Here is a 20,844-nt window from a genome sequence, read left to right as displayed (position 1 = left end):
AGTCCTAAAACAGGCCAACGTGTAACAGACTCTTCCCCTCTGTGGCCAACAGCAAAGCTTTCTAGTTATTGACAGCCCTGGTAGAAACCATCACTTAGCTGGCTTAAATCTGCCCCGTCCCACTTCCAAAATAGAGTAAAGTTTTGGTTCTTACAAACAGCAGATAAGGTTAGTCAAGACTTTTCTCAGGTTGCTGCTAGGGCTAACAAGGATCAAATGCTTCTGCAAAATCCCCCTAGGGTGACCATATGAAAAGGAGGACAGGGCTCCTGTATCTTTAACAGTTGTATTGAAAAGGGAATTTCAGCAGGTGTCATTTGTATATATGGAGAACCTGGTGAAATTCCCTCTTCATCACAACAGTTAAAGCTGCCTTCTTTTAAATCTGGTCACTCTAGTATAGCTCCTGCACCTTTAACTGTTGTGATGAAGAGGGAATTTCATCAGGTTCTCCGTATATACAAATGACACCTTCTGAAATTCCCTTTTCTATGCAACAGATACAGGAGCCCTGTCCTCCTTTTCATATGGTCACCCTACATCCCCTCCACTGCCTGTAAAAAAACAACTCACGTCACACACAAAACCTAATATATCAAGGAGAAGGCTTCTAACCTGATTGTTTTCTAGGTGAATGGATGATGATGATGATGATTTGTACATAAGTGATTACAGATGGGGCTCACATGTAATCATGTGAGACCCACATGTAGCTTAAAGTGGTATGGTCACATCTTCTGTTTATGAGAATTGCATAATCATAGAATAGTAGAATTGGAAGGGGCCTATAAGGCCATCGAGTCCAACCCCCTGCTCAATGCAGGAATCCACCTGAAAGCATCCCTGACAGATGGCTGTCCAGCTGCCTCTTGAAGGCCTCTAGTGTGGGACAGTCCTCAACCTCCCTAGGTAACTGATTCCATTGTTGTACTGCTCTAACAGTCAGGACGTTTTTCCTGATGTCCAGCCAGAATCTGGCTTCCAGTAACTTGACCCCATTAGTCTGTGTCCTGTACTCTGGGTTAATCAAGATATCCATGTCTATCCATACAGCATAATCCTATGCGTACCTTCCTATGGTTTAGACTCACTGAATTCAATCAAGTTTGAAATGCTGAAAAGGATGATATGATGCAGAAAATATTCAGATTTTTAATACCCCAAATGTTCTTGGTCCCCCCCCTTTTTTTTCTTTTTCTTTTTAAAGTCTTCTCAAGATGTTAGGAAATTAAAGATTCCTGAATTTCCTTAGCGGGGTGTGATAACCAATGCACCCAGCGGAAGGTGTGTGTGTGTGTGTTCTTACTCTGCCACTGGCTTGATAAATCACTATACACATATGCCTCTCCTGAAAATCAGCAGACTCTACTGTGCATCTTCCTGTAGCTTTATAAGTTCTAATTGGATGTTAGCTACCTTTTTGTGGGCGTCAAGTAGGAATCAGCACGGCCCCTGGCCCAACGCTGGCCCTCTGAGAAATGCCTCCACCATCCCACTCCCTAGTTGCCAACCCAGAGGCAAGAGAAGTGTGTCAAGGTGGTGTTGCTGAAGCATAGGCTGCAATCCACCAGCATTTTTCACCTTGGGAATGGAGAGGACGGGATGTCCAGCTGGTATGACTTCCAGGCTGGTTTTCAGTTCTAACGCTTGTCATTTTAGACACAGGGACACTCGTGTTCATGAGAGGAAAGAGTCCAGACAGCTATCTGGCCAAAAGAAAAAAAGACAATAGCTTTCACCCAATCCTTCTTTTATCAGTTTTTACTGCATTGGAATTCTCACCGATAGGCACAAGAGGGCAGTGCTAGCCATGGTTATGTTGTACTCTGCCTTATCATTTGTAGTTCAGAACAGGCTGATGTACCGTTGATGCATGTCCGGCATCAGAACAGACGCACAACTTAACACACCTTCAAAAGAGTCCGCCAGCACTCTCCGCTGCCAACTTCAGGAAATGACAAATGGTTCCCGCTCGCCTTCCAGTGCAGCCAAAGTCTTTGCTTTAATACAACAACTTTCCAGCTGAAGGTTTCCTAGTATCATTCACATATCACTGAGGTTGTCGGACCTGTGGCCCGAGTGGAATCTATCAGGAGAAGAGCCTTTAGTGTAGTGGCCCCTTCTCTGTGGAACTCCCTGCCCCTGGAAGTCAGGCAGGTGCCACACTAGGTTGCTTCCGGTGCCTCCTGAATACAACTGTTTCGACAAGCCTTCCCCAACTGACTAGCCACTGTTTTTCTGGTTCCTTTACTTTTAAATTGAACAATTTTAATTTGCTTTTTTAATCTTCTTTCTTTTTAATACCTTTGTTTACCGTTCTGGAATCTGTGTTAGATAATTGAGTGGTATATAAATACTGATGATGATGATGATGATGATGATGAATCAGAAGAAATAGGAACAGTGGAGGGTTTGTTAACTACGGCAACAATCCACCCTCGCTAGGTTCAGATGTGACGATAAGCCGCGATGCCCTTCTGCCATGGCTTGAATATTCGCAGCGGTCACTGTCATGCGCCACCATGGCTTAAATAAAGAATTCGTGGGCTGTGGCAATTGTGTGAACCAAGCCAAATATTTCAGGCTCTCACTACAGCATACCTTCTCACCACTTTGTGATCTAGTAAATAAAACCAATGGTATTCCCCTCTCAGTGTTCAAGTATTGTAACTCAACTTCAAAGCACCGGAGCTGCATGCTCCCAGAAAAGCACTGAATGGTCAACGATTTTAGGATTAAGGCTGAGCCAATACTCCCCACCCCCAAATAAAACAAACAAATTTGCAGGGCTGTTTGTCTAACGTAAATCCAGTGAGATAAATCAGCAATCATGGACAGGGAGTGAGAGCTTAGGTCTTGTCCTTATGCAAGGGCCCTGTTGCTCAGACTGAAGAGGAGGCGCTTGGAGGCTAGAGCTTTATAGGGCATGGTGGACAGGGATTGGCCCTTGAGATCAGCTGACTGGTGCTCAGGCAGGCTAGTGCTGCAGCTGAGATGGTGCCATCAGAGCACAGAGGAAGCTGATGGCACAGGAGATGAGACACCAGAGCCCAGCTACAAGGAACCCGGATTGAGGACATATTCCCCCTCCTCCAGGCCTCTCTATATTAAGAACATAAGAAGAGCCATGCTGGATCAGACCAAAGGTCCATCTAGTCCAGCACTCTATTCACACAGTGGCCAACCAGCTGTCATCCAGGGGCCAACAAAGCAGGACATGGTGCAACAGCACCCTCCCACCCATGTTCCCCAGCAACATAAGCTTAGTGACGCAAATACTGGAGGTAGCACACAACCATCAAGGCTAGTAGCCATTGATAGCCTTCTCCTCCAGGAATTTATCCAACTCTCTTTTGAAGCCATCCAATATGGTGGCCATCACTACATCTTGTGGTGGTTAGCTCAGTATTAGGGCAGTTACTTCTCATTTTGAAAGAAAAAACAAAAAAAGGTATCTAATGCAGAAAGATGAAGTCGACTAGTGGAAAGTGATGGTTCCTTAACCCAGAGACACTCACTACCTTGAAGTCAAAACCTAAAATACCAATACTTAGAAAGCCAAAGCTTTCCCTGCAGGTGGAAAAGGTTATGTGGATTGATGCAAGCTACGCAGACTTACGCAGCCTACTAAATCAGTCCAATGTACTTATTTCTAATAAATGCATTGTTAGGAGCAGTGTGCATTGTTATATTCTAATTTTATAGGGCAATTTGGTTAGATTACAGGCACACATTCTGCAGAGAAATTGGCAGTAAAGTAAGAACCGTTCGTTCAAGTCTGCCACTGATGCTAGAACAGATATTCTGTCCAGATGCAAAATAGTGCAGTCTTGGACTTCTCAAAGGAGAAAGGGGTGGGATTCGTGGATGACAACAGGCCATGGGCTCAGATGGGGGAATTAGGACTATAGCTATTCCCAATTTTATTTTCATTTATTTTGCCTGCCCTTCCCCACCGTCTCATCCCATCCACATTTTCCTCTGTTATGCCCCTTAATAACAGAGCTGCTGGATTTATACATATGCTTCCTTGTGTCGTCTGGCATGGAAGAAAAGGTTTGGACTTGGGGTGAGGAACTTCTTTTTCCTACAAGGGGTTGGCTAAGCACTATTTATTTATTTCATTTCATTTCTATACCGCCCAATAGCCAAAGCTCTCTGGGTGGTTCACAAAAATTAAAACCGTGAAGAGCATAATAAAACAACCAACAATTAAAAAACACAAATACAAAATACAATATAAAAAAGCACGACCAGGATAAAACCACGCAGCAGAAATTGATGTAGGTTAAAATATGAAATTAAAACAGCAGAGTTTAAATTTAAGTTAAATTAGGTGTTAAAATACTGAGAAAATAAAAAGGTCTTCAGCGGGCGACGAAAGGAAAACAATGTAGGCGCCAAGCGAACCTACAAGAAAAGCCAAGGAGAGGCTGCATCCAATGGTGGGCAAAGCCAAATGCCCCCTGCCCCTTTTTCTACATTTTCTCCAGCCTGATCTGCACTTTCAAAGAGTGGGGGGAGGGGGTCAGGATGCCCAAAGCTGTGGGCATCTTTAATCAGGCAGCGGAGAGTTGTAAGGAGGTGAAGTTTTGCCCCGCACCTACAGCTGCAATCTTGATCCACGTTGACACTCCCCTGTAGCTGCTGTCGATGGATTAAAACCCTGCAGGGGATCCTATTCGCTCATCAACGATCATGTCTAGTCCAGCCCTGAATCCTAGAAGCAAGAGAGAGGGAGAGCAATCCCTCCGGCCTCTCCATACCGTTCAGAATTTGGTAGATCGCCGATCTCTTTTCTACACTAGAGAAACACTTGGTGTGTTTCACATTTCTTCATAGGAAAGCAATGACCCACCAATCCTGCCCTCTTCCTAGCCAGGAGCTGCCAGAGATGCGTGGAGGGACGCCTTTAGAAAGCACTGATCCAGCCTGACCTGCACTTTCAAGGAGTGAGGAGGGGGTGGGAGGAGGGGGTCAGGGTGCCCAAGCAGAGATACCAGAGCGGGGCCTGGGCTGTATGAAATGCAGATGCCAGTTGCCCACCCCGGCTTTAATATATTCAGTGCGTTATTGCATCATTTTGCTGGTAGCGTCTCTCTCTCTCTCTCTCTCTCGTAAAACTAGAACCCAAAGGGTTCATCCCATGGAGCTGATTGGTGGGAGAGTCAGGACAGATAAAGGGACATGCTTCTTCACACAGTGCAGAGTTAAACTATGGAATTTGCTACCACAAGATGAAGTGATGGCCACCATTTTGGATGGGTTAGAAAAAAATCCTGGGGGGAAAGGCTATCAATTGCTTACTAGTCCTGATGGCTGCATGCTACTTCCAGTGTCAGAGGCAGTATGTCTACGTACACCAGTGGCCGGGGAACATGGGCAGGAGGGTGCTCTTGCACTCACATCCTGCTTGTGGGCTTCCTGTGGGCAACTGCATGGCCCCTGTGTGAACAGAATGCTGGACTAGATGGATGCTTGGTCCATCCAGCATGACCCTTCTTATGTGCTCTGGAGGTGCAAGCAGAGGTCTTCCCTAGCCTTGGCCCTCTCCAGAGTAAGTGCTTTTCCATGGGGCACAGGGAGAGACCATGTCATCATTAGGACTTGAGCCTGTAGTTCAGAGGTAAGCAAACTAGTGCCTCACAAATGTTTGGGGCTGCAACTTCCATCAGGCCTAGGCAGCATGGCCAGTGGCCAGGAATTATGGGAGTTCTGGAGGGTTAAAGGTTGGCTTCCCCTGCTGTAACAAGTGTTCACCCTGCTGGCTGTAGATGAGGGCACAACCCAGCCTTTCCCAAACATAAACTACAACTCCCAGCATTCCTAACCATTGGCCATGCTGGCTGCAAATGATAAGAGTTGAAGTCCAAAACATATGGAAGTCACCAGGTTAGGGAAAGGCTGATTTAACCCCTGTGCCCCCACAGACTAAATTGGAAAGGAAATGCCATTCAATCCATGTTCGTCTTTCCACTGTCGGGCGCCTTGGCTTCAATTCCCAGTGTTTTGCACCACAGGGCCTGCCATGCTATAGAATATCGTCACCTGTGTCCGCTGGTGTAGCCCTGCCCACCTCTAGAAGGAAGCTGCACCTATTGCCTCTCCCTTGTACAGGTTGAGCCCAGTTGGGGATACGGCCATATGTATTGTCCATTGGACATCTTAGGCCATTTCTACACCAGCCCGAAAATCTGGGCTGGTCACAGCCCAGTCCCTGTGAATCCAAATGACACACAGGGACTCAGGGGGACAAAAGGGGACGAGCGTGGGATAAATAATCCCTGGGAAAACCCAATTCTTCCTGCGGTCTCGGGATCGTCCTGAGATCGCAGAAGGTGTGGGCACCCATCTGTCACGATCCGGGGCGTGGGCAGCAGGGTCCTTAGGCAGGAACGCCAGGGCTGGGACAGATGGAGACAGAACTGGCTTGGGTGGTTGGAATAGTGGTGGAGCAAGCTGGGGGTGAGGCACGGGTCTCGGGTGGCAGAGTCCAACAGGAGGCAGATCCAGGAAACAGGCACAAGGTCAGACACAGGTTCTGAGTCCAAGTGGGACCAGAGGCAGAAGAGAAGTCCAGTCAACAAGAAGGCAAGGTCCGGGCAGGAATCAAGGCAAGAGGCAGAGTCCAAACAAGGGCCGGGGCAAAAGTCAATGGTCAAAGCCAAAGCAAGGTTCAGGCATGTACCAGGTAGCAAAGGGGGCAGAGGCAGGGTCGAGACGAGCAAGAGGTCTGGCAAGGCAAGATCCGATGTAGCAAATGATCAGGAACTGGCTGCAGCTAGCACGAGAGACCATGTTGCTGTGGCAAAGGCTGAAGGTGAAATGCAGCTCTTATATAGGACTTTCCTGGCAGCTCCCAGCTGTTCCATATGAGCCCACCTGGGAGTGCCTGCTGGTCTGGGCCTGCAGCCTGCAAGGCTTTACCAGCCAGGGCTCGCATCCTGTGAAGTCCTGTGGCTGGTTCTATGGCAAGCTGCTGCCGGATGGTGCTGCAGGACAGGACAGATCCTGACACCATCCTGGCTTTTTCCGGTTAGCAGAGGGAAGGAGCCGGACCGGGAGGAATGAAGGCACATTGAGGGTGATGGGGGGAGCAGGGTCGGGGCTTCTTTTCTTTGTTTTTTACCTTAATTTTTGCTGGAGCGCAAGTGCACTCCGGCTCTTCTTTTTTTAAAAAAAAAATATGGCACCATTGGGTCAATACTGGCACAGATCGTTCTGTACACGAAGCCCTACCCAGAAGCCTCCCTGTATCTGCAGGCCTGGGTCAGTAGGAGAAGGGAGTAAGTTATCTCATTGCATCCCTCCGCCCCCAAGTTCTCCCCCCAAGCCTGCTCTATTCAGGGTCTTTCCCCTGCAGCTGTTCATTCCCAGCACCTCTGTAATCTGTCCTTTGGCCTTGCTGTGATGGAGGTCGTTCCCCACTGAGGTAAAGTCACTGCGGACAATTGGGCTCCCAGTCACCACGACAACCATTAAATTGCCATAGCCTCTTCTCCACGCAGGCAGATTTCACAACCGCAATTTCTTGCCGAGACTCAGATTGTTTTGAAGGGGAGGGGGACAGGTGAGGGGGGGGGGTCTCTTGGTGTTGGTTGTGCGTGTTATTAACTCAAGCTGTGTGGCCAGTTTAATTAGCTCTCTACCCAGGGACTCTTCACTGGGGCGGGCAGGTTTACCGGCCTGCTGGTAGTTGTCGGATGAGAACGGGCAAAGCAAACTGTTCGCACCGAAGCAAGACGGGAAAGGAGTCAGTCCACTCCACACTAACTCCGCAGTCCTGTGCATATTGGCTCTAAAGTATGTTTCGTAAAAAGGGGAGCTTCTTTCTTTAAAAAAGGTGTGTGTATCCCACCGATTCTGGCCCGCTTGCATTGGCTGCCTATACGTTTCCGAGCCCAATTCAAGGTGCTGGTGTTAACCTATAAAGCCCTACATGGCTTGGGACCGCAATACCTGATGGAACACCTCTCCTGACATGAACCTACCCATACACTGCGCTCAACATCTAAGGTCCTCCTCCGAGTGCCTACTCCGAGGGAAGCTCAGAGGATGGCAACAAGGGAGAGGGCCTTCTTGGTGGTGGCCCCCCGACTGTGGAATGATCTCCCCGATGAGGCTCGCCTGGCACCAACACTGTTAACTTTCAGGCGCCAGGTCAAGACTTTTCTCTTCTCCCAGGCATTTAACAGCATTTAACAACGCTAAGTTTGTTTTTTTAACGGACCCCAGAACTTTTGTTTTTAAATGGATACTGTTGTTTTTATGTTTTTGATGGTTTTAAATTTTGTATACTTTTTTTTAATGTTTACTGTTTTTAACTTTTGTAAACTGCCCAGACAGCTTTGGCTGTGGGGCGGTATATAAATGTAATAAATAAATAAATAAATTTCCCTGCACTCAAGGTTATTAACAATTGAATGATTGCATTTATATCCTGCCTTTTTTCCTCCAAGGAAGTCAAAGTGGCGTACATAATCCTCCTCCTCTCCATTTCCATCCTCACAACAACAGCCCTGTGAGGTAGGTTGGGCTGAGAGTCTGTGACTGGCCCAAAGTCACCCAGTGGGTTTTCATGGCCGAGAGGGGACTAGAACCTGGATCTCCCGACTCCCAGTCCAACACCTTAGCCACTACGCCACACTGGCTCAGATCATAAAACTAACCAAGAAATTCTAAAGCCTTCCCCAACTTGGTGTTCTCTGGAAGTGTTGGACTACAACACCAAACATCCCCAGCCATTGTACCTGTGCTGTCAGGGAATGAGTCGGAGTTTTGGTCCAACACACCTAGCGGGCACCAAGGAAGGCTGATCTAAAAGAATTAAGCAAGAAAAAAAAAAGTAGGCCAAAACACCAGAAAGCATGGCTACTTTGCATTGATGTAATAATTCTTAGCATTTGTATAACATGGTTCTAAGTGCTTTTCGAGATAATATGTGTGGTACATCAGTTTTGTGTACCCATACTGCAGCTGGGCATAGGTTTAGACTGAGAGGGAGTCATCTATGGCCACATAAGTTCATGAAAGAGCTGACATTCAAATCAGGAACTGTTGCGTTCCTAGCTGAGTCTCTTAGCCACTGCAGTAAACTAGAGCCACAATTAAATCAACAGGCATAATAGCCCTGCTGGATCAGTCCACAGCCAGTGTGGTGTAGTGGCTAAAGTGTTGGACTGGGAGTTGGGAGATCCGGGTTCTAGTCCCCACTCAGCCATGGAAACCCACTGGGTGACTTTGGGCCAGTCACAGACTCTCAGCCCTTGTTGTGAGGATAACATGGAGAGGAGGAGGATTATGTACGCTGCCTTGGGTTCCTTGGAGGAAACAAATGCAGGATATAAATGTAATAAATAATAATTTAGTCTTGCATCTTGCTTTACCAGGTACCTCTGGCAAGCCCACTAGCAGGTTATTCAGAACAAAAAGAAAAGTTGTTTGCAACCGGATCCCAAGGGGAGGGAATGTGATAGTGACTTATAACAACGTGTCATGGGGAGAGTGAATTGATGATCTCCAAAGTGCGCATCAGCTGCCATGCCTTGGAGCTCATCCCCGGCCCAAATGTCTTCCTGCATGCACACAAGAGCTGCCGGATTGTCTTCCTTGGAGGAATAAGGCCGTGATGGCTATGTATTACCTCCAGTATGAAAGGCAATACACCTAAGAATACCAGTGGGCGTCCCGTCGGCATCTGGTAGGGCCACACTGAGAACAGAATGCTAGGCTTCATGGGATTTTGGTCTGATCCAGCACAAGTTTTCTTACTTTCTCGATTGAAAAGGCTGGTGTGGATCCAACTGAAAATCGAGGCCCGTCTGCAATTCCGAGCACGGCTCCGAGCGTTTTAGTGCCAAAGGAGCTGGCAACAATGAAAGACTTTGGCAGCATCCATGATCATTGCACACTTCTTATAAAGTGCTGCGGGTCTGAAACGCTGCCCGCGGCCTCGCTGAGCCACCCGCCTGGGAAGCTGCCCGTGCAGCTGGACCGTAACCGGACTCTCTCAAGGCACCTGCTCCAGTCGGTCCTATGACTGCCGAGAACAGATGCCCGGGGCAGGTGAGTCAGCTGTTGTTGTCCTCCTGCCTGAGCCATCTGAGCATCAAGCTGCCAAGGTTGGACTTGGTTTCTGCCTGTCTTTGTTTTGGGTAACTCGCTGTGGTCAGTGACAATACGGGCTGCAGTCCTGCATCGCATTTCTGATCTGCCCAATTAGGGTTTGGAGGACTGGAAACAGGCAATATCAGCCTTACCCAACTGGCTGGGAATGACAGGAGGCTGCCAGGTTGGGCAAGTCTGAATGGTGTGTTTTCACTCTCCCTCTTTCTCTCCTTCAGTCCTCAAATCATTGGGGTGGGCAGAGAATGCCTGGTCCCTTCATCTTAGCTTTTATTTGTTACTGTAGGGTAACAAATTCTTAGGCCTAATCTACACCAAGCAGGATATGTACGGTGACTCTATGAAAAGGAGGGCAGGGCTCCTATATCTTTAACAGTTGCATAGAAAAGGGAATTTCAGCAGGTGTCCTTTGTATGCGTGCAGCACCTGGTGAAATTCCCTCTTCATCACAACAGTTAAAGCTGCAGGAGCTATACTAGAGTGACCAAATTTAAAAGAGGGCAGGTTGTTGTGATGAAGAGGGAATTTTACCAGGTTCCCCATATATACAAATGATACCTGCTGAAATTCCCTTTGCAATACAGCTGTTAAGGATACAGGAGCCCTGTCCTTCTTTTCATCTGGTCACCCTAGGACAGCCTTCCTCAACCTGGGGCTCTCCAGATGTGTTGGACTACAACTCCCAGAATGCCTTCTGGGAGATGCAGTCCAACACATCTGGAGCGGCCCAGGTTGAGGAAGGTTGTCCTAGGATATAGCACTATGAAAGCAGTATATGGTATGTGTCAACGGGCCCCAACAGTTGTCAGTGCACTTCAAAAAGCAGTAGTGAGGCTCCTGCCTCTTATATACTGCTTTCATAGTGCAATATCCTGCTAGGGGTAGATTAGGACTTAGTTTAGATAAGCACGACCTGACAAAAATTGGAGAGATTCAGGATGGGGCTTGTGAATTTTATTAAGCCCCCCTCCTATCTTTCCCCCCATAATTCGAGCACTGCCCTCCTCCCTTTGTGTGCTCATCTTAACTGCCTGTTTCCTTGTCAGATCAAACGACAGTTTGTCGGCAAGTCCAAACGAGCAAACTTTGATCAAACAAGCCACAGTTTGATCCTAGTTTGCAATCCCGTTTTTGGGTGGAACCCTCCAGCCACAGCTTGACCAGAGTGGGGGTTGATTTCGAGTCAACCTGCTTTGGATTGCACTGCATTTTCCTCCTCTGAGCATCAGTTCTTCTTGGGATCAAAAGAAGGTGGAAGGAGGTGAACCTTCTTGAAATCTGGACTTCACCTTGAATGCAGGCCTTCCAAGGGCCCTGAGCCAAGGACGCCAGTGGTTTAGCTTCCCCGAGTAGGCCTGGCTTCCTTGCAACACCGGTTGTAACCCATCAGCTGTCGCAGTCAGATCCTTTCTTCCTTTATTACAGAAGCTATAAACTTGATTCTGGGCAAGGAGGGATTTTTGTCACTAAGTACAAAAACAGCTGCCTGGCTGCCCTCCTTCCAGCGGAGCGGTGTTTCAGTCAGACTGTGTTACTCACCTTGGCAGGTCTACAGCATGAGGGGCCAGAGGTGTGTCTGCTTGCCACAGGGCAGGGGAACAGAGTCTGTTTATGAAATGATAGCAGAGGGAGGCCTTTACCTAAGACAGCCTAGTAGCCCCACATTTCAACAGCCCTGCAGAAGACTATCTTCTTCCTTCTCAATATTTATCATCAAATCATTTCTATAGAAGATTTGCAGCTCATGGTTCCAACGCCAAAAATGTCCCCCGCCCAACTCAGTTCGCTCCTCCATTGGGCAGCCCAAAAAGTGAGAGGAGTTGGTTGAGGGAGTCCTAGTTGTGACAATATTATTATTATTATTATTATTATTATTATTATTATTATTATTATTATTATTATTAATTTATATAGCACCATCAATGTACATGGTGCTGTACAGAGTAAAACAATAAATAGCAAGACCCTGCCGCAGGGATGGGGAAACCAGTCTATGGGTTTGTTTGTTTTTAATTAAAAAGTCCAGCGTAGGCACATTTTGCATTGCACTTTTTCATAGCAAATAAAATAGCCCGATGTGGAGAGACTGAAAAACTGGGTTTGTTTAGCCTGGAGAAGAGAAGGTTGAGGGGAGACATGATAGTACTCTTCAAAAACTTGAAAGGTTGTCACACAGAGGAGGGCCAGGATCTCTTCTCGATCCTCCCAGAGTGCAGGACACGAAATAATGGGCTCAAGTGACAGGAAGTCAGATTCCGGCTGGACATTAGGAAAAACTTCCTGACTGTTAGAGCAGTCCGACAATGGAACCAATGACCTAGGGAGGTCATGGGCTCTCCCACACTAGAGGCAGCTGGACAACCATCTGTCAGGGATGCTTTAGGGTGGATTCCTGCATTGAGCAGGGGGTTGGACTCAATGGCCTTACAGGACCCTTCCAACTCTACTATTTTATGATTCTATGAAGTACTTAAACCGAAAAGAAAACAATGTTTATCTAATGCATGACAAATATTCATTACAGTCTTCTAGCTCGAAAAGAAAAAAAGACACCATCAACAGATTCAAAAGCCATTCTGAATCTCGTTATGCTAATTTCTTCAAATGTTTATGCGTCAATTGTGAAGAGCAGCCCTCTTCAACCCCAACTCCAACCCCCTCATTTCAGGCTGTACTAAGAGAATTTGCTGGGCAGTTTACTAAACCTTCACTCACTATCTCCTGCTTCAGGTGGCTTTGCTCTGAAGTGAATTGATGACTAGTTCTTTTGCATGCTCAATGTGTGGAGTGCTCTACAATAGTTATTTCACAACAACCCTGTCAGGGTTGCCCTTATTCCTACATTTGTAGATGAAAAGTCAAAGCTTTTTAGCAATTGCACAGCTGACTAGGATCTGAGCAATGGCCTTCCTAGTCAGGCTCATCCCTGCATGGTTTCACAAAGCATTCCACAAAACATTTGGACTGAATTCAGTGAACTGGCTTTGGGTTTATTGGAAACATAACTTGCGTCATCTTTTTTAAAAAATCACAAATGAAGAAATGAAATCCATAAGCAGCCATCACATAACTGCGTGGTCACTCAATTAAAATGCAACATTAATTTCAAAGCTAGACAAAAAAGGAAGGATGAGAAAGATTCTGTTATAGTTATGAAAGTGTTACAAGGTCATTAAAAGCCATTTTAGGGTGCAATCCTTTTCAGGCTTAGACTGGAAAAAAAAGTCCTACAACATGGCTGGCTGGGGAATTCTGGGATTTGTCGGACTTTTTTCCTTTCTAAATCTGCATAAGAGTGTGCCCTTGGTGGCTTTTGTACGGTTTCCCAAAAATATATAAGCTTGTGATGGATTTCATAGAGTAGCAGAGTCATGCCTGAGAAGGCCCTGTGCCTCCCCATTCCACATGCACACTCTTACCCTGTTTGCTAAATGTGGACAGGAAGAACATACAGCAAGAGCCTGTAGCACAGCTGGTGGAGACAAACATTTTGCTTTAAAATGTTATGAGCTGCACTGGAGAAGAATTTGGTGGCCTAAAGCTGGGTCAGAAGTATAAAATGTGGACATCAACGCTTCCTAACACAGCCCAAGCCAAAAATGTACAGGGTCTTGTTTTGCTTTATTTTGGTTTTTTAAAACCGTCACAAAAAAGACAAAAGCAGATGCACCATTTGATCCAAGAGGTTGAGTGTTAAAGTGTAGTTTTCGCTTTTACTTCATTTGAATTTAATCCTTGAAGAAAGGTTGTGGTTTGGGTGACCTGTGGCGGGCAACTGGGTAGGTAATCTTGCACAAATGCATGAAGGACCTCAAAGAGTGCCAACTGCTTCCACCTCACTTCCCCCACCCCTCTGGGAGTTGACTGGTTCGTATTTATTTCAGACATTTACATCAAGAGAGAAGGCCTTTTCTGTGGTGGCTCCCCAACTGTGGGACAGTTTCCCTAACGAGGCCCGCCTGGCGTCAACATTGTCATCTTTTTGGTGCCAAGTCAAGACATTTCTCTTCTCCCAGGCATTTAGCAATATGTAATGAGCCTGGTTCTGGGTTTTTTGGGCTCACCGTTTCTAAAGTTGCTATAGTGGTTTTAAATGTATGTGAATTTTGCATGTTTTCGTGGTTTTTAATTTTTGTATATTGTTTTAAAATGTTTTATCTTATGTAGGATGACCGTATGAAAAGGAGGACAGGGCTCCTGTATCTTTAACAGTTGCATAGAAAACGGAATTTCAGCAGGTGTCATTTGTATATATGGAGAACCTGGTGAAATTCCCTCTCCATCACAACAGTTAAAGCTGCAGGAGCTATACTAGAGTGACCAGATTTAAAAGAGGGCAGGGCACCTGCAGCTTTAACTGGTGTGATAAAGAGGGAATTTCACCAGGTTCTCCATATATACAAATGATACCTGCTGAAATTCCCTTTTCAATACAACTGTTAAAGTTACAGGAGCCCTGTCCTCCTTTTCATATGGTCACCCTATCTTATGTGAACCGCCCAGAGAGCTTCGGCTATGGGACAGTATATAAATGCAATAAATAAATAAGTAAAAAACATGCCTTTTAAAAATTCAAAGCTTTTTTTTCCAAGGTGACTTCCAAAAGGAATAGTAAAAATATTTATTTATTATTACATTTATATCCTGCCTTTTTCTTCCAGCCTTTCACAATGAATCTAAGGCAGGTCACATGGTCCTCCTCCTCCTCCATTTTATCCTCACAACGAACCTGTGACGTAGTTTAGGCTGGAGTCGATGAATGGCCCAAAGTCACCCTGTGAGGTTTATTGCGACTAGAACCTAGAGATGTGCGAATCAGCAAACGTTGATCTCGCTGAAGTACTCAGGATTGCATCTCAAGTCTATGGCAGGAACTACACTACTGCTTTAAAATGTTTTATAACAGTCATGATAACTGTTGGGGCCCAGGACACACTCCATATACAGTTTTCAAAAAGTTTTCTAAGTGTCATATCCTACTTGGTGTAGATCTGGCCCAAATGAGATTATGAGCTTTGTTTTTCATGGAAATCCATGCATATTTTTGTGCATATTTCCCCAGAGGTGTGCATCTTTGAAATGTATGCATTTCAGGTTGGTCAAGGGGCTCCCAAAGTGGTCTTCTATCACTTTGGTGCTTCAAGAGCTCCACTGGCTGCTGGTGGCTTTAGGGTGCGCTACAAGGTCTTGTTGACCATGTATTAAGCCCTGCATCGTTTGGGTCCTGGATACCTCAGCACTCGCCTCTCTCCTGTGTCTCACCATTGGCAGACTCGCTCTCAGGAGCAGGGATGCCCTGATGGTCCCCCGCTACAAATTGGAATGTGCGGGGACCAGGGCTTTTTCAGTGGCTGGCCCCCGGTTATGGAATAATGTGCCCCTGGGGATTAGACAGGCTCCCACTCTCAATTGCTTCAAACGCCTTTGTAAGGCGTTTTTATTTTCACAAGAGTTTGGGGAGGGGGTGGTTTAAATTGGGGTTGAGAGTTTTCAATGGTTTGAGGGTGAGGGTTTTAATGGAATTGTCTTAATGTGGGTTGAGGGTTTTAATGGAATTGTTTTATATGTTATTGTAAAGCGCCTTGATGCCAGAAATGGTGAGGCGGCGCTATAAAAATGCTTTAAATAAATAAATAAATAAATAAATAAATAAATAACACACACACACACACAGAGATTAAAGCATCTTTGCGTACATTTTTCAAAAGCGGACATATTTTTTTTCATGTTCACTTTTCAAATGTGCACATGCTGTCAGATGCATTTTTTTTGGGGGGGGGGTGTCCACAAATCTTATTACAAGCTTGCACATTCCGTCTGAGTCCATGTTCAGTCCAAAAGATGAGACCTGGGTAAATCCTGGTGCAGTCCAGCAACATTTTGAGCGCTATTGGTTTCCCACCTCTGACCCTGCCCATGATCCTGTTTTCCAACGGTGGCTATCCTTGATGCCTCCAGGAAGGTTTACAAGCAGGACATGAAGGTTTGCCCGGCCTCTGACCGTCTCCAGATGTGTGCCATCTTACGGGGAGGCTGGAGCGAGGGGTGAGCCTGAGACGTTTATTCCTTCTGCTAGATGTAAACTGGCAAAGCTGTTGTGAGTTTTAGCGTGCTGCTCTCCCATCCCTCGGAGGTCAGGAAGGATCGCAGCTCTGCTAAACAAACACTTCATCATACTGTCCTCCAGCCAGGGGTACAGAACACATTGTTCGCGGTTTATACCATTGTAAACGTTTACAGGGTAGGCTGGAGTAACATTTCCAGTAAAATATTGAGCTGCTTTCTTCTACTCTTGGCTGGCTCTTGGGAAGGGTTCTGAGTGCTTCGTATTTGCTGATTTATTATTAGTGGTTTCAGTTTGTTGTTGTTGTTTTTGTTGTTCTCTCTTTCACACACTATTTAGCAACTTGCTTGGAGAGTTTGGTTTGCTCTGTAAGCTGCAGCTGGGTCCAAGTTTTCCAGCACAAGAGGAAAGGCAGGGACTGTAATATCAGGGAGTTGTGATATCATCAGGATACTGAGAGTGGGAGATGGGTTTAAAACAACCTTTCTGAGGATGCAGGGAAGGCGAATGACAGCCTTCGAAGAAGTTGGGGTCATCCTTCCCTGATATTTCCATGCATAAGATCCAGCACTCTTCAAATACTTGAAAGGTTGTCACACAGAGGAGGGCCAGGATCTCTCCTCCAACATCTCAGAGTGCAGGACATGGAATAATGGGCTCAAGTTACAGGAAATCAGATTCCGGCTGGACATCAGGAAAAGCTTCCTGACTGTTAGAGCAGCACGGCAATGGAACCAATGACGTAGGGAGGTCGTGGGCTCTCCCACACTAGAGGCCTTCAAGAGGCAGCTGGACAGCCATCTGTCAGGGATGGTTTAAGGTGGATTTCTGCATTGAGCAGGGGGTTGGACTTGATGGCCTTATAGCCCCTTCCAAGGCAGGATCTGCACTACTGCTTATAACAGTTTATAATGGTTATGACAACTGTTCAGGCACAGGACACATTACAAATACCATTTTCATACCGTTTTTAAAGTGTTATATCCTGCTTGGTGTAGATCAGCCCCAACTCTGCTATTCTGTGATTCTATGATAAGTTCTGTTGCTGTTGTACCCAAAGCTGCATATCCACACACAAAAGCGAGCTACAAAGTAGGCTTGTAGGAACCCCACTGTTTGAAGAAGTATAAAAAAAAAAGTTGAAGAAAAACTCCTAGTGTGGGTCCATCCCATAACAGCCCAGTGGGCCACGCTGAGTGGCCATAGAAAAAAGAATTTCAGCAGGTGTCATTGGTATGCATATGCAGCACCTGGTGAAACTCCCTCTTTATCACAAAAATTAAAGTTGCCTCCTTTCATATCTGGTCAAGAGGGCAGGGCTCCTGCAGCTTTAACTGTGGTGATGAAGAGGGGATTTCACCAGGTGCTGCATGCCTACAAATGACATGTGCTGAAATTCCCTTTTCTATGCAACCGTTAAAGATACAGGAGCCCTGTCCTCCTTTCCATAGGGTCACCCTAACTTTGACCTGGTTTGCGTACAGTGAGAATCCAGGCAGGATCTACACTACTGCTTTATAACAGATGACATGGGGGGGAGCATTTGGTCCCCCTGTTGGGGTGTGGACCCCGGCAGATGCCCCTCAGTCCCAACCCCGATGCTGGCCCTGCCTCCCATCATTGTAAGCACTGTGTTATTAAACCCACTCTCTTTTAGCAATGGCTTCATTCTTCTGTCAGCAGACCCACATGACAGTATGCATAAGCTATGCATTTCCAAATGGGAAGCCACCGCCCATGGCTTCTGCTTTCTCTCTCTTTTTTCATGCTGTCTGGTTCAAAAGTGCTCCCAATCCAGCACGATCGGTTTCTCATTTGAACTACCCGTCATGGCTCAGCAATGGGCCAGTTTTCTTTTTATATTCACAATCAAGCTATTTTTGCCCCAAACCCTGGCATGAAAATACTTTCTCAAGGACCCCAAATGAAAGCCTCCTGTGTTTGGGTCCATCAGTGTGTTTATTTTTAGCCTGTTTACCGCCTGTGCGAAAGGTCTATTGTAAAGCATTGGGGTTTTAAATGGCAGCGGTTGGGTTGCACGAGGTTACAGCTTTGCAGAGTTGGTGCATGGCAAATATGGATCCAAAATCTCTTTGCCTCTCTACAGGTGGTTGGAAGTCCAAGTGGACAATCTGACCTGCACTCAACGCTGGGTGCAGTACCTTAGGCTGTTGCAGGAATCCATATGGCCCGGGGGAGTTCTGCCCATGGTGCCCAAACCTCTCCGGACAGAGGAGCAGAAGGCAGCAGCTGCAAGTCAGGCCTTGCAGATTCTCATGGGAATCCTACCTGGTGAGTGAGGGGGGTTTTGTACATCTTTTGTTTATTGGTTTTCTTTGTGCAAGTGAAACAAGAGTCCTAACGAATCGGTCTTATCAGGAACTCTCCTCTAGAGTCAGGAGTTGGGAGGGCTGGACTATGCATTTGATTTTAAGTTCATGAGATCTATTTCAAGGGTGTGATTCAAGCGATGTCTGTCTTCTGTTGGTATTTATTCTGTTCTAAGCGTGTTATTGGTATCCAAATAATGAAAAAAAAATCCTCACTACATACACGGAGTGTTATACTGTCAGAGTCACATTGTCTTTGGGAATTCATGCCAATCTCTGCTGTCCACAGAATTAATCTTAGAAATCCTTGGGACCAGTAAATGCCAGCAGAGCTGGAGCCTAGTCCTGGAGTCCATGCAACATCCCAGCATAAACAGGTAACAGGTAACATCATGGCCCCGCTTAGCGCTGTAAAAGTCTCCCTTTCTCAGTGCTCAGCAGGGGAAAAGCACTTACCTCCAATCCTCTTGGTAAGAACTTTCCCTTGCAGGGTATAGAGAGAAAGCTGCTGAGTAATTCAGTACTGCTTACTTCTGAGTAGACACCCCGCAATATCTCCTGCTTACTTCTGCATAGACATGCTTCCTACTATAGATTGGTAACAATGGAAAAGCGAGAGGTTGAACCCACCCACTTTGCCTTTAGCCCCGCCCACCACTGGAATGCAACCTCCCCTGCCCTGAACTTCTTCAGAATGGAATTCAGCTCTTGCACTGAAGAATTTTCATCCTCAAGACACTATATCAGTGCTTGGGATTATTATTCTTGCAATGTAGCTGGTTTAGCATTATCTGTCACAAGTCATCCATATATTTCCCCTCTTCAGTCTAGTCTGTATTGTGCTGATTCAACTGGGTTGTACAATGGTCACCATTTCATCTGGATGGGCATTCATACTTGGGATCTCAGCCAAACTTTCAAGTGCCGTTAAAATCCTGTTTTCTGCTTTCTTTCAGGCACATGGTTTACTGCCTCTCAGACATCTTACTGGAGTTTTTGATTCCTGACCCCCAAACAGATCAGTCTAAAACAACCCCTGTAGCGACTTCTGTCTTTGGAGTGGCCGAGAGAGCTGGTCCTTCATCCCACTAACCCAGACTGGGGTTGGTAGCAGCCAAGGAGCACAGCGTGTATGTAAAGAAGAACCCATAAACATCAATTCTTTGACATTACATTTCTGTAGGATTGAGCCAAGGGGCATTGATGAAGACCCATAAGACTGACTTCTTTCAGTGATTGCTGAATCTTAGATGTACAGTCCAAAGTATTTGCACTGCAGAATAGTGTCCATTTCATAACTCAGGAGAACTGAATACCAGTTCTTCATTAGAAGGTATCCTCTTCTTATAGAGGTGAATAATCTTGAGAATAGGACAAGACCTCACTGACATTCCTGGAAAGATGTGATTTTATTTCCTGCATGTCTTTTAAAGCTATAGTTAAGCTAGTAGGACTGGACACTCCAAGGCTGCCCTCAGCTATATGGGCATTCCATTTCATGATACCTCTCCATCCCTCTTCTCTACAAAATAGTTACAACAAAGAGAAGAAGACCAAACATTTAGTAAATAAATCCACTCTCCCTTTCTTTGGTGTCTCGTGTTACTCTCCTGGTGATTTGGGTTCTCTCTCTCTCTCTCTCTCTCTTTCTCTCTCTATATGATTGCTATATGGAATTGGTAGTATCAACTTGATTCAACAGTCATAGCAGGTTGATCTGCAAGTAGATGCCAGAACCCCAGTGGAATTCATAGCTCAGTCACTGCTATACTTATATATTCCCCTTTTTAGCTAATGCAGGCGGTTCTTCCTACTTCTATGTGAAGGGTTGCTGCAATGGTGGGATCAAACAGTTAGGATGCTGGTGTGTCCAGTTGCCACCATACACAGATATATCCAAGCAAGTGAGGGAAAGTTTTCAACCCCACACTTCTCAGTACATGGATTCTTAAGTGTGAGGGAGGTCACCTTGCTTCTGCCAGTGCTGACAGTATAGGCTCAAGTGTGCTTTTGATGGAGTGATTGCCTGAATTGAATGCAGGCAGTCAATCCAGTCAGACTAAGGGGAGACAAAATTATGCATGGTATGGAGAATGTGGACAGGGAGACATTTTTCTCCCTCTCTCAAAATACTGGAACCCGGGGTCATCCTGTGAAACTGATTGGTGGGAGATCCTGGACAAATAAAAGGAAGGACTTCTTCACACAGCACATAGTTAAGTTATGGAACTCACTACCACAAGATGTAGTGATGGCCACCAATCTGGATGGCTTCAAAAGGGGGTTGGATAAATTCCTGGAAGCAAAGGCTATCAATGGCTACTA

At 46.0% G+C, this 20,844-nt stretch overlaps 1 protein-coding gene across 1 annotated transcript in view; it reads left to right on the top strand.

Moving 5' to 3' along the window:
* Positions 1–20,105, top strand: part of SNX19 (sorting nexin 19) — a 40,847-nt gene extending 20,742 nt beyond the window's left edge. The window contains exons 9-11 of the mRNA XM_063139171.1: positions 18,297–18,481; positions 18,809–18,896; positions 19,476–20,105. Of these exons, the coding sequence (XP_062995241.1) occupies positions 18,297–18,481; positions 18,809–18,896; positions 19,476–19,611 (409 nt within the window). The 3' untranslated portion in view covers positions 19,612–20,105. The remainder of the gene's footprint in view (positions 1–18,296; positions 18,482–18,808; positions 18,897–19,475) is intronic.
* The last annotated feature ends 739 nt before the right edge of the window (positions 20,106–20,844 follow it).

The sequence above is a fragment of the Elgaria multicarinata genome, chromosome 12 (genome assembly GCF_023053635.1).
Source record: "Elgaria multicarinata webbii isolate HBS135686 ecotype San Diego chromosome 12, rElgMul1.1.pri, whole genome shotgun sequence".
Taxonomy (NCBI): Eukaryota; Metazoa; Chordata; class Lepidosauria; order Squamata; family Anguidae; genus Elgaria; species Elgaria multicarinata.
The sequence above is the reverse complement of the archived record's forward strand: the minus strand, read 5'-3'. Positions and strand labels throughout refer to the sequence as shown.